The sequence below is a fragment of the Hyperoodon ampullatus genome (genome assembly GCF_949752795.1).
Source record: "Hyperoodon ampullatus genome assembly, chromosome: 2".
NCBI classification, from domain to species: Eukaryota; Metazoa; Chordata; class Mammalia; order Artiodactyla; family Ziphiidae; genus Hyperoodon; species Hyperoodon ampullatus.
The window spans coordinates 23,942,498-23,956,431 of record NC_136915.1 but is presented as its reverse complement, the minus strand read 5'-3'; the positions used below and the strand labels follow the sequence as shown (position 1 = coordinate 23,956,431).

The 13,934-nt window shown below is 57.0% G+C and overlaps 1 protein-coding gene across 4 annotated transcripts in view; it reads right to left on the bottom strand.

Moving 5' to 3' along the window:
• PTPRU (protein tyrosine phosphatase receptor type U) overlaps nt 1–13,268 on the bottom strand; it is a gene marked incomplete at its 5' end in the record, with an annotated part of 91,653 nt that extends 78,385 nt beyond the window's left edge. For all 4 annotated transcript variants that reach the window (XM_079698287.1, XM_079698290.1, XM_079698288.1 and 1 more), the window contains one exon: nt 13,196–13,268. In XM_079698287.1, the coding sequence (XP_079554413.1) occupies nt 13,196–13,268 (73 nt within the window). The remainder of the gene's footprint in view (nt 1–13,195) is intronic.
• Between the last annotated feature and the right edge of the window lie 666 nt (nt 13,269–13,934).

Below are 13,934 nucleotides of genomic sequence, written 5' to 3'. Positions count from 1 at the left end.
TCTTTTGTCTCCTTAGGTAGGTTTATTCCTAGATATTTTATTCTTTTTGTTGCAATGGTAAATGGGAGCGTTTTCTTAATTTCACTTTCAGATTTTTCATCATTAGTGTATAGGCATGCCAGAGATTTCTGTGCATTAATTTTGTATCCTGCTCCTTTACCAAATTCATTGATTAGCTCTAGTAGTTTTCTGGTAGCGTCTTTAGGATTCTCTATGTATAGTATCATGTCATCTGCAAACAGTGACAGTTTTACTCCTTCTTCTCCGATTTGAATTCCTTTTCTTTCTTTTTCTTCTCTGATTGCTGTGGCTAAAACTTCCAAAACAATGTTGAATAAGAGTGGTGAGAGTGGGCAACGTTGTCTTGTTCCTGATCTTAGTGGAAATTACACCACCTATCTTTATGCAAGGAGACTAGGCACAAACAAAGCAAGGCCCTGGTATTCTGCTGGCCACATGTGCAAATTCGGTTCCATTCATTGGACATTCACTCACTGACAGTACAAAGCAGGCCCCAGGTTGGCACTAGTAGAGGCACAAGAATGGTTAAGACTCTGCTCTGCCCTCAAGGACCCCCTAGTCTGAGTGGAGGTAAGGGAATGAGACAAAGCAGAGAAGGGTCAAGGCTACAAGGGGAGTCCGGGGATACAGGGGGAAGGCTTCCTGGAGGTGGGTGCATCTGAGCAGAGGGATGGAAGGATAGGTACCATTCTGGCCAGTAGAGATGGAGAGAGGGGCATCTGAGGTAAAGGGCCCAGCAGGAGCGAAGGAAGGTAGTGAGTAAACACAGGTGGTCCAGGGCACAGAGAGGAGCCCAGACTGGCCAAACAATGGTAGATAAGATGGGAGGGAAGGAGGCTGAGGCCAGATCACGGACAGCCAAGTGCCAGGGTGAGAAGTCCAGCCTCATTTGAAGGGGGGAAACCACACTAGGTATTTGAGCAGAGAAGTACCTGGATTCAGATGAGACAAGTGACACATCCTATAAGCCATGAGGAGAGCAGGTGGCTTCTCCAAACGGCACTGTAGGATCAGAAGTGGGACAAGCCATCAAGGGGTCTGGAGTCAGATGTCAGGAACTGGTGAGGAAGGGGCCTCAAGTCCCCATCCTGGATGCAAATGGCACGCGCTCCAATCACACCGACAGAGATGCACAACACACACAGACACACACACAGTGTTCACACACACACACTCTCTCCCCCCAGCCTCGTCTAAGCCTTGGGGACACAGTCTCAGCTGGGCTGGGGACAGGGGGAAAACCAGACCCCTCCGTGGGTACGCCACCTCTGCCAGGGCCTCCCTGAGAGGGTGGGCTGAATCAACCCAGGACCCCCAGCAGCTCCCCCAGACTCAGCGCAAACTGGCCCAGCTACATTCCTCAGCTAATCTCCACAATCTGGCAGGCGGTTGCCTGAGCAACCGTCAGCCACAATTTGGGAAGGCAGGATGATGGTTTATCCACATCCGGCCGGGCTCTGGATGGGGTGATGTAAGGGGCAAAGCAACCTCTGCAGGAGGAGCCAGAGTGCAGGAGGGGGTCTCCCTGGAGTGAGGGTCTCCACCCCTCCATATGCTTGTACTTCCATATGCAGACCTGTGTGTGTGTGTGTGTGTGTGCACGCGCGCGTGAGTACACGTGTACATGGCTGTGAGACTGATAGCCTGGTACTGACTTGTGAGTACTCAACTGGGAGGCAGAAGGCCTGGATCTAATTCCTGCTGAGCCTCTAACTTCCTGTGTGACCCTGGGCAGGTGGCTTGTCCTCTCCGAAGCCCTGCTTCCTCACCTATGAAATGAGAATGGGGACCTTGGTGACCTCTAAGGCTGTTCCACCTCTAGAATTCTGATTCCATTCGTGTGAGCATGCATGTGGGCAAGAATAACTTGAAGGCAGAGAGAGATACTATAGGGGAGAGGTGAGGGTGAGTGTGGCTCTCAAAGTGTAGGTCCCTCAGGCACTGTGCTGTGAAGTTGTGGGTGTGTGGCTGTATGTTTATCTGCAGAGATATATGGGCACATTCAGCAGTAAGCATGTGCCTAAGGGGGAGGTGAGCATACACGGCAGGTAGAGGGGAGTCATGCGTGCATGCGTGTGTGTGCGCGCGTGTGCACGTGGGCACCACAAGCATGGAAGCACCAGACTTCCTCGCCACCAGACAGGGAATGGTGTTCTGTGCCAAGTGTGGCTGCCAGCCACCATCAGTGTTTTCTGAAGACGCTAGGTAAACAGAGGCTGTTTGCAATGAGATTTTTGTTCCCTCTGGTTTGTCAACAGAACATTCAGTTCCCAAGGGACGGCCCCAGGAGAAACAAAACTCCTCCCAACAGATTACAAATTTAGGGGCTGGCATCACACGCAACCCCTGGCATAGCCCCAACCCTTGCCTGGGGAACCCAAATACAACCCCAAGGATAACACTGGTCTATTTCACCATCTGAAGCCACACCCCCTTTCTAGGTAGCCCAACCCAACCCTAGAACCAACACAGGCTCAGCCTTGGACATTCCTGCCCAACCCAGCCCCAACCCATGTTCTCCACCACAACAATAGCTCCGTCTCAGGCCTGTCTAACCCCTACCTCCTCCCTTCTTGAGATCAGAGACTGTCTCTTAATGCCTTTGAGCCCCATCCCCAAGCCCTGTGTATAGTAGAATGCCAACAGTGGCTGGACTTATCGACCCCATGATCCCAGCTAGTCTGATCTAGGCTCAAGGACCTAGGCTCAAGGACCCAGGCTCAAGGACCATGACTCCAGCCCAGAGACCTGGCCCAGCCCACTTCACTGCTCTCCTGGCCCAGATCAACACAACCAGACCTTGGCTAGGGCTCCCCGGAGCTGCCCTCCAGAGCCCGGAATAATTGATGTGCAATTAACAAGGGCAGGGCTGGCAGCAATATGCCCACCTTTTAATCACCCAGCATTCAGCAGAGCTGCAACCAAGAAGAACACCCAGGGCCAGGCCACAGGGAGAGAAAGCTGAGCTGATATCCCCTACAGGAGCCAATACAGAACCCAGCGATGCCAACATCCTTCCATCTCTACTGAGAATAGAAGGAAGCCAACTACAGCAGGGGAAACTTTGGCCAGGCTCACTCCCCATCTCCCGGATCAACATGCCCAGCAAATCCCAAAGTTAACAGCAGGGCTGCCAGGTTGGTAGTGTAAGGGGAAGGCACAGGGCGGGGCCAGACTCCATACAGAGGCAAACGGCTGAATGGAGGGTTGTTCTTTGCAGAGGTACAGTGGGCAAAGGGTACACAGACCCCTGTAGTGCAGACACCGTGTGTCATATAAAAACACAGTGCAGCGTAGAGAGGCAGAGGGCTGTGCACGAACACGTACAGTGCAAAGATCTGGACTTTCTAACGGTCCCGTGGCAACAGAGGGCTACGTGGCTGCGGTGTGGCGTGTTGTGGGTGCAATGCAGCAGCTCCACTGTACAGAGGCAGAACGCAGTTATACAATACAGGGGAGCAGAGAAGTGTACACAGACCCCCACACAACACCTGGCACAGCGCGGCAGGACTGGTCGGTGCCATGATGCAGTGGAGAGGTGCCCCATCCATCGTGGCCATGACCCAGAGCTGCACAGAGGCACAGTGCAGCAGTGAGCACTTAGTGGTACATTGGGCTGGTGCTCAGCACCAAGGGATAGGTGTATGCAGGAACACCAAGGGGTTATGTCCAAGCCTCACTAGGCTTGGCACATAGTTGGCGCTCCATGAATTCTCACTGAAAGGATGTCTAGTGGAGGCATGCAGAACATGAAGAGATATAGGGAAGAGAAAGACATGGTGCAGTGCAGAATTGCTGGGTGCTCAATACAGTCCCAAGGAGTACAGTAAGTGTAGACTTGAGAGCAGGGGTAGAAAGTGGCACCAAAATGGAATGTAGTAAAGACACCATGTGGAACAGGGAATTCAGCGCAAGAGCTCTGCATCTTGAAATCCAGTAGAACGCACACAACCCAACAGTGAACAGGTATAGTGCAGGGTAGGGGCCCAGGACAGTGACCGTGTGCAGTGCACAGACGCAACACCAGCTACTTGCAAAGGTAATGCCTGCAAAAACCCACGCCAGTCCCGAGCCCAACAAAATGGCCTCAAGCTGCAGTGTAGCTACTGACTCCTCGGGCAGTGAGCAGTGGGGGCCAGAGGAACACTGCAGTGAGGCCACTTGAAGCAAAGATTTTGCTCAACTGGGGCTGCCAACAGAAACCTGGGGAAGAACACCAGCTGACACCTCAGTGGCTATACAGAGTGAGATAAGCTAGAGGGCGGCGTTACAGCGGCAGTGGTGGTACAGTATGACGGGCTGGGCCAGGAGATGCGTATCTCCAGTGCAGTGCAGTGAAGCAGTGGGACAGAAGTGCTGTGCCGGGCAAAGGGGCACTGTGTTTGTACAGCACGACGGTGGACTGCAGACAGGCTGTGCCCGGCCATACGCGATGCAGTGCAGATGCCCACTACAACAATGCAGTGCAGTACAGAGAGGCCATGTGATGCAGATGCAGTGTCGTGGTAGCACGGCATCTGTTGGCACAGTGCAGTGGTGCGTTGCCAGGGACTGTGCACAATCCCAGGAGGGTCCACCAGCCCAACACAACATCGTCATCCAATAGAGTCACACAGCACAGAAGAGAGCCGCAAAGACACAAATGGCAGCACAACTGCAGAACAGAGGTACAGCACAACGGGACAATGAGGGTGGAGCATACAGACACGCAGGAGAGTCCACACAGCCAATGTAATGCGGAATCTCACACAGTGCAGCCATGCAGCATAGGGCTGAGATGCAGTGCAGTGCAAGGATGCAATGCAATGGCCCAGTCCTGAGGTGATGGGTCCAGGACTCCCCAGAGAGCACACACCCAGAGCTGTCCAGGGCTTTGATGCAGAGCAGTTCTTAGTGGGAGGTGAAGACGTGGCACACTTCTCCCTATGATGCACTGGAGAGCAGGGAAGCCAGGACCCCCAGAAACCCTTGTGCCTACAGCTCTGCCTGGCTGGGCTGGCTACCCCATGGGTTGGGGTGAGGCCTCATCTGCCCCGGGGGCTTCCCCCCACCTCACCTCCCGCTCCCAGTATCTTCCACCCCAGGGACTCTCCAAGGGCACAGGATGAAGCCACTGCCACCCGTGGGGCAGACAGCCAGAACTGAGCACATTGTCCAGGTATTTCTATCTGAGCAGGGCCCCAGCACGCAGGCAGGGGAACAATGAATTCAGATTCTGCTGAAAAGCTTTTGGACAATTAAAGCACATCCCCTGGCCTCCAGCCCAGGGCCAGGCAGTGTGGGGCAGGACGAGAGAGAGAGAGAGAGAGAGAGAGAGAGAGAGAGAGAGAGAGAGAGAGAGACGCAGAGGGAGACCTATTGAATTAGGCCCTGGCACAGGGTGGGCGGGAAGTGGAATGAACGGAGGGGAGGGGGTGAGAGGCGAGCCAGACCCAATGACCTGGATGGTCACTCCAGCACTCCCAGCCACCATTACCCCTCCCAGGCCTGGATTTCATCAGAAGCCAAGAACGAACTTTTCTGAGCACACAGGATGCTGCACACATACACACACCCTTAATAATAGTTTAGCACATACAGTGCTTACTACATGCCAGAACCTGTTCTAAACGATATACGTATGTATATAAAATATATCCTCACAGCAACCCCGTGCAGTGGGTTCGTTCCATTATTATCCCCATCTCACAGATGAGAACACTAAAGGCCCAGAGAGGTCAAGTAACTTGCCCAAGGGTTACATGGCTAGCAGTGGTAGAGTGAGGATTCGAACCCAGATGGTGTGGCTCCCAAGTCCATGCTCTTCACCACCACACTCTAGGTACAAACACACAGGCACACATGCACAACCACAAGGGTGTACACATACACACATGCAAACACACACATACGCACATAGACACATCCTGAGCAATGTATTTCCCACTCTCTCAGCTGAGACCCACCTGTCCTGTCCAGATAGGTTTCTGATACCTCCCAGTTGTCACCTCTTATCCCCCCTCAGCTGTCCCATATCCCCCTTCTATCCGTCCCTCACCTGTCCCCCAACCCTCAGTTGTTCCCCCAACACCACCTGTCCCCTCATTCCCAGCTGTTCCCACCCCCCAGATATATCTTTATTGCAAGTAACCTCCCATCCCCCCCGTTGTCCCCCACCCCCAAGTTGTCACTCCACCCCAGCTGTGATCTTGCTCATCAAATATCTCCAACACCCCTTCCCAACGTCCCTATCCCAATCCTTCATCCTCCCCACCTATACTCAGCTCCCAAACCTCAGGCCCCCCTTTTCCTCATCCCTTCAGATTCACCACCAGGTCCTGGGGTCTGCACCCTGGGAATCTGCTCAAGACCTCCTGAGTCATCCAGTAACAGCTGCCTTCTGAGCTGTCAACCCCAGGGGTCCTCCCCAGCCATTCTTCAGGCAATGGCAGCCCCACCCAGGGCCAGCCAAGGGGGGATACCGGCCCCCAACCATGACTGCCCTCTGGAGCCCCAGCTCCACTCCCACTCCGAGCCTTCCCTGTATACCCAGGGGTCCACATCAATGCAAACACTGAGTAGGCACATGCCATGTACAAGGCCCTGGGGACGCGAGATGACAATGACCCAGCCCAGCCCTTCCTCCCAGCCTAGTGGGGAAGGAGACGGAAAACACTGCAGCCCACTGACACATGTGCATGGTGGAAGAAACCTGGCCAGCCGTATCGGCTGGCGTCTGGGAAGGCTTTCCTGGGGAAGTGACATCAGAGCTGGACTTTTTTTTTTTTTTTTTTTTGCAGTACGCGGGCCTCTCACTGCTGTGGCCTCTCCCGTTGCGGAGCACAGGCTCCGGACGTGCAGGCTCAGCGGCCATGGCTCACGGGCCCAGCCGCTCCGCGGCATGTGGGATCCTCCCGGACCAGGGCACGAACCCGTGTCCCCTGCATCGGCAGGCGGACTCTCAACCACTGCGCCACCAGGGAAGCCCAGAGCTGAACTTTTGAAGGCTGAGCGAGTAGCCAGGCCTCCAGGAAGCAAGACGGGTGGGAGTGGTGTTCTCCGCAGAAGGCACAGCACGTGCAAAGGCAGAGAGGCATGAAAGGGCCTGGCAGGTTCTGGGACCAACACTGGCCTGGTGAGCCTGGATCATAAGGCGGACGTGGGGAGTGGGGTCAGGGGAGGAGAGGCATAAGCATGAAGCTGTCATGGAAAGCAGAGGCTGGGTCATACAGGGTCTTATCTGTCATGTTAGGCTTTGGTCCCTGGGTGCTGGAGAGTCTTCAGCTTAGAAGAAGGGAGTGGCAGGATCCTATGCCTGCCTGAGAGGTCATTCAGATCCTGGGGTGGTAGAAGCACTGGCAAACTGATGGCAGAATGGAGACCAAGGAAGGGGCTGCTGCAATCGTTCAGGCAAGAAATGATGGGGCTGGAGAGAAGGGGACATGGATTCAGCAAAACCTTCTTCAGTGGCCACTGAGTGACAGGCCATCCACTCCTTGAGGTGCCCGGGCCTCACTAAAGATGCTGTAGGCCTTGCACCTCTAGACCAGCACTGTCTATAGAATTTTTTGTTGTGATGGAAATGCTCTCTACCTTCACGGACTGACCAATTCCATAGCTACTAGCAACAGGCGACTCTTGAGGACTTGCAATCTGGCTGGTGAGACTGAGGGACCGAATGTTTATTTTAATGAACTGTAGCTAAGTGGCCACATGTAAGTGGCCACCATACTGAAGAGAGCAGGTAGAGAACATTTCCATCATTTTGGAAGGTTCTATTGGATAACACAGCTCTAGAACGACAAACCATAGAGAAGCAGAACCGCTGGGGTCTCCTCCAGTGGCAGCACCCTCTGGCTGCTGTAGGGAGGTGAGAAGGCAAGCCCCAGGGCAGGCGGTGTCACAGGCTGAGCGGGCACAGCCCCAGTCCCTGATCCATAGCTGCGCACGGTCACCGGGACACTCCCCACCCAAACATGCTTATCCCTTTCCAGGAGACGCAGACACCTAAATACACAAATAGACACACAGACCACCGGGCACCCCACAGCCAAACTCACAAACACCCAGGTACTCCAATGCACGCGCATCCCACTGCTGGATACATAGATACCCCACACCCGGACACTTGGGTACCCACACCCAGACACCCAGGCACCTGGGCAGCCTGGGCAGCCCCACAGCTGGACACAACACGGCTACACTCCCACACACCCATTAACCTGAGGACTCCCAGACACCTGGATACACCCACCTCCAGATCCAGAGACACTGGGATATCCTTATGTTGACACACCCGGTTCCTCCCACATCCTGGTACTGGGACACCCACACCCAGAACCTGAGACACCACCCACCCACATAGCTCCACCCCCAAACTCCTGGAATCTGACACTTGGATACTCAGACACCCCAGCATCAGGCTCCCCAGGTTCAGACCAGCTTGTCGCCTCCTTACTCCAAATTCAGATCCTGCCACACAGGGTAACCAGATGGCTGGACTCCCTGAGAAGCCACACATGTGTCCTGTGCCCCAGGCTGCAATCACAACCACACACACACACACACACACACACACACACACACACACACACTCTGACTGCCCAGATGTCAGAATCACACCTGCACACACCTCAGCCTCCTCCCCAAACCCCACCTGCAGGGGTCAACACAGGGGGCAGCTCTCCTCCCTTCCTGGGCTCACAAGCAGCCAGGACTGGGGCTGAGACAGAGGACAGAGTCTGTGCTCCCACTGCAGGGCCCTCCCCCTCCTCCCCAGACGCTCAGACTGACAGTTGGGACTCGATGCCTCTCACCAACTGCCGAACCTCCAGCACAAAGAGCTGAGACCAGGGGCCGGACAGGCCCTGCCAGCTGCTGGGGGGCAAGGGCAGTGGGGGTGGGGCTGGGGGAGGGGGGCACGGAGGACGGTGGCTGGGGGGAGGGGCCGGCAGGCAGCGAGTTGACCTCTCCAACTCACAGCTCCCAGACAACACTCTCTGCATGGCCTTTTCACACACACCATCCCCCAGCAGAATTTTCCAGATTCCTGGAGGGAAACCTATTATCTGTAATCTCTACTTTCAGTGGAGTCAGTGCGCCCCCATCTGGCATCTCCAGCTCAGAACCTGACCAACTGGACATCACTCATTCTTTTTTTTTTTTTTTTTTTTTTTTGCGGTACGCGGGCCTCTCATTGTTGTGGCCTCTCCCGTTGTGGAGCACAGGTTCCGGACGCGCAGGCTCAGCGGTCATGGCTCACGGGCCCAGCCGCTCCGCGGCATGTGGGATCCTCCCGGACCGGGGCACAAACCCGTGTCCCCTGCATCGGCAGGCGGACTCTCAACCACTGCGCCACCAGGGAAGCCCATCACTCATTCTTTCATGCTGGGTGTATTTACTCAGCAGGAGTGGGCCAGGCCTTGTACCTGGCACTAAAGATTCAGAAGGGAACTAAATACCCAGTCCCTGTCCCCACAGAGCTCATGGTCTGTAAGGGAGAAAGGACAAATAAACTGTAATTACAATAATTACAGTGTTATGGAAAAATCTAATCAACCCCCACCCTCCCTTTTTAGGCTAGAAGGGGGAGTAACCAAGGAAGGCTTCAGAGAGGAGGTGATGTCTAAGCTAAAGTCCGAAGGAGGAGCAGGAGCCCACCCAGTGAAGAGGTGGAGTTAGAGAGCTCTGGGGAGAAAATATAGCTTGTGCAAAGGCCCAGAGAGATGGCAGGAGTGGACATTTAGTGGGTATTAGTAAGTGGGTTAGACTGGCCACAGCATAGGATGCAAGGCAAGTAATGCAAAGCTGATGGGACTGGACAGGCAGGCAGGGGTTAGAGCAGGCAAGAGGACATGGGGGAGGGACTTAACCCAGGAGGTAACGGGGAGCCTTCAAAAGGTTTCAAACCAAGGTTTCAAACATATGTTTTAGGAAGATCCCTGACACTATGGAGGGAGGGGTGGAGGAAGAGGCTGGAGCCTTCCTGCCTGTGAAAGATGGATGAGGATGGAGAGAAGGGGACAGATGAGAGAGATCCTGAGATGGCATAAAGGTAGGTTGCATCCGGATGCAGGGAGAGCAGCTTGGAGGAGCGAGGGGGTTAAAAGAGGAAGGAGGGCACAAGGTACCCCAGCAACTCTAGCTAACCCAGCCCTGCATGAAAAGCCACCACCCACCCCATTCTAGCTTAGCTGATGAAGGCATGGAAGGATGGCAGCATGCCTGGAGCAAGCAGGGTGTCCACCCTGGATCTTCCCTGACACCAGAGCTAGGAGGGAGGCCGTGCAGGAGCTCAGCACCACCCCCACTCTGGCCACTCGCACATCTTCCTGCTGAGTCCCTCCCCCACCCCCAGGGAGAAGGGCCAGCTGCCCAGACAAGCCTTTATTGCCCAACCTGAAACCACTGGGCAGCCTCTCCCTCATTCCTGCTGTCCACAACTCCAGCAACCAAAAGGACAAAATGAGCTAGAACGCAGCAGAATAAATTACTGCCAGATTTGCATGGCTCAGAGACATCACCACCCACCCTTTGTGGGGAGGGAGACTCAGGAGGCCTTCAGGGAGCTGGGCTGACTCTAACCAACTTGGGGACAAGGGGAGATCACACCCCTTCTACTAAGGGCCTCTGAATTAAGCTCAACAGTAATAGCTACAGGTGCCAGGAACTGTAGAAGTGAAGTGACTTGCCCAAGGTCACAGGGACAGCATGTGGCAGAGACAGATGTGCACCCAGGTCCCCCTGGCTTCAAATCACAGTCTCTGGCTCTGTAGCAGTCCTCAAAATCATCTTTTGTTCCCTGGTATTCACAAACAGAGCTTTAGTTTACAATCTACCAAGTACCATACACCTTCATTATGAAGCCCATGGGGCAGGTGAGGAAACGGCGGCCCCAAGAATGGAAGTAACCCACTCAAGATCTCACTCCCAAACCTCAGTCTTTGACAGTCTCCCCTACTGGCAGGAGTTGGGGCACCTGAGGGTTCTTGGAATCAAGATGATGGTGGCAGGGATGGGGGAGCATGTACCCTTGGTTTGATCTCAGGGTGGGGGAGGGGAACAAAGTTGCTGCAGGACAGGGGGAGGGATTGGGGCAGGATAAGGAGGGAGGTCTCCTTAGGCGTCCTCTCAGGCACCGAGCGGTCAAAGCTAAAGCTGTGCGCGATGGTCTGGGGCCGCTGGGCCCGGCCGAGCTCAGAGCCGGCGGCCGGAGCGGCTGCAGGTGCCCAGGGAGCTCCGCCCGAGGGGCCGGAGGGAGCAGCGGGGCAGCGAACGCGATCGGGAGAGGCCAGTTCTCGGAGACCGGCGGCCTGAAGGAGTCTCTGGGGCCGACGTGCTTCTGCCTGTGTCTTGGCTCGGGTACCCGTCTGGGGCGTCTCCCCGTTACTCAGCGCCCCGGGTACCAGGCTGAAGCCGCCCAACTGGAGGGGGTAGGGGTGCTGAGGCCGCCACCGGTAAGGGACCGGCCACCCCCGCCCCAGGGGAGGCATCGGGCGCTACTCCGCAGGAGAGGGCCGCAGTCTGGGATCCCAGGCCTCAGGGTAGGATGGGGGGTTGGGAAGGGGGTGGACAGACACACCAACACACACACAGACCACACACGGTCCACAGCACACACGGGTACACAGACACAGCTTTAGATACACACATTCAGAAACGCTATCACACGTACAACTACACACACACACACAACACAGCCCAAAAGACTTCAGACTCCAAAACACACCCGGAGACAGCGCGGTCATACAGCACACAGAAGCACGGAGACACACGCTCACACACGTACACTCACTCACGGCCGTCCCGGCCGGCGGGGAGGCCGCACAAAGTTGCGGAGTCGACTGAGGGGGTGTCCCGGGAGACCCTTGCGTTCGTGGCGCCCCCAGCGCGCAACGGGAGGGGGCGCCGTCCGGCCGCCCAGAGCCAGGCCCGGCCCGCCCGGACTCACCCCCGCCCAGCTGCCCTGGAGCAGCCACGGCCCGGCCCCCGCAGGAGCGCCCGGCCGCCCGGCCTTCCCCTCCCGCCGGCCTCGGCGCGCCCCGCGGCCCCCCGCGTCCGCCACCCCCCCGCGCCGGGCCCTCCCCAGCCCCGGCCCGGGCGCCCCGCAGCCCCGGCGCCGCCTCGGATCTGCCGCCAGCCAGCGCCGCGCCGAACTTGCGAAACAACAAACAGCCCGAAATGTCGGAGTCGGCGGCCGCCGGGCCCCCACCCCTCCCTGGCGAGCCTCAGGCCCGGCCCGACCCGGGAGGGGAGGGGAGGAGAAGGAAGGGGGCGCCGCCACGACAACTTGTTCCGGGCCCGCGCGCCCCACACGCACACCCGAGGGACACACACACACACACACCCTGCCACCGCCCCCTCGGGCGGCCCCGGGCCCCGTGCACACACTCAGCCACGGCCCAGGCGCGCACCACACTCGCAACATTCCCGGACACGCAGCCAGCACGCACGAACACACTCACATCCGTTCCAGAAACGCTCCTACACACGCATTCCCGGCACACTTGGCATTCACTCGGATCCGCGCAGCCCCCCGGCGGCGCACACCACCAACCCCAGACACTCCCACACGTACACATTGCGCACACGGCGCACGGACACACACGTTCCGGACCCGTTCCCACGCCTTCACACACGTACACGGATCTCACAAGCACACACACCGCACACGCGTTCCCTGTTCCACACGCGGGCAGAATCCACAGAGCACTCTTCGCCACACGCAGAACACAAACACACGAGCCATTCTCGGACACACAGCAAACACTCCGGGCTAGGGCACACAAAATGCCCACAAATGCAACACATTAGCAGACACAACTCCTGCCACACAACCAAACTCAAATGTACAAACAACAGACACACAATCCTACTTGGCCCCACACACACTACACAGTGGCAGAGACACAAGACACTCAGCGCACACTCCATGCCTCCTCGATGCACACAACATTCACCTCAACATACTCGTGGACACACAACACACACAGCACCTCTTCTTGCACATAACTCAGGACACACACCATTCGCAGGCACACAACACCCTGAGCACACGATCGCACATCCAACACTCAGACACACAGGGAGCAGGCTCGCAACGTCCGGTCACCCAACACTCCCACTTTCTTTCGAGCTACGCCACGGGCGCCGGGGGCTCCGCGGGGCAAGATGGGTCCGACCGACTCGCGCTTACCTGCCGGAGTCTCGGTCTCTGGTGCGCAGAGCTGGAAGGTGAGCGCCAGGACGAGAGCCTGGGCGCGGGCCATGGTGCGCTGCAGGCTGCCCCGGGGGCCCGGCGCGGGGGCCGCAGCCGCCGGAGCCCGAGCCGGGCCCGAGGCGAGCCAGAGCCGGAGCGAAGCGGCGCGGCGCGGAGCGGGACTGGCGCCGAGTCCAGAGCGGGAGCCCAAGCAAGCGGGGCGCTGACGTCAGGCTCGGCCGCGCGTTCCTCGGTCTCGAGGCGCCCCCTGCTGGCAGCGGCGCGCGCCGCTGCCCGGTTCGGTCGCCCGCGGCCCTGACGCGCCCCTCCCCCACTCCCGGACCCCCTGGAGATCCCGGGCTGGGCCCGGACGCCCACCAGCCTCTGCACCCACCGGGCACCGACATTCTTAGGTGAGCAGATCCACGCCTCTGCTCACTGCCCGCGCCTAGCTCCCACACAGCTCTCCAGGACAGAGACCAGGGACACCCGAACTCTCAGTTCCATCCAACGCTTGAATCCCCTCTACCTAGATCCCGTCAAATGCGCATCCATACATACCTTCAAGGACAGGGAGCTCATCACCTACCAAAAGCGTGTGGTGGGGTCTTTGGGAAAGCTAGCTTTTAACGTCGTTCATAGTATTCCTTTACCATCCTTTTAAAGTCCATGGGATCCGTAGTGATGTCCCCCCTTTCATTTCTGATATTAGTAATTTGTGTCCTCTCTCGTCTTT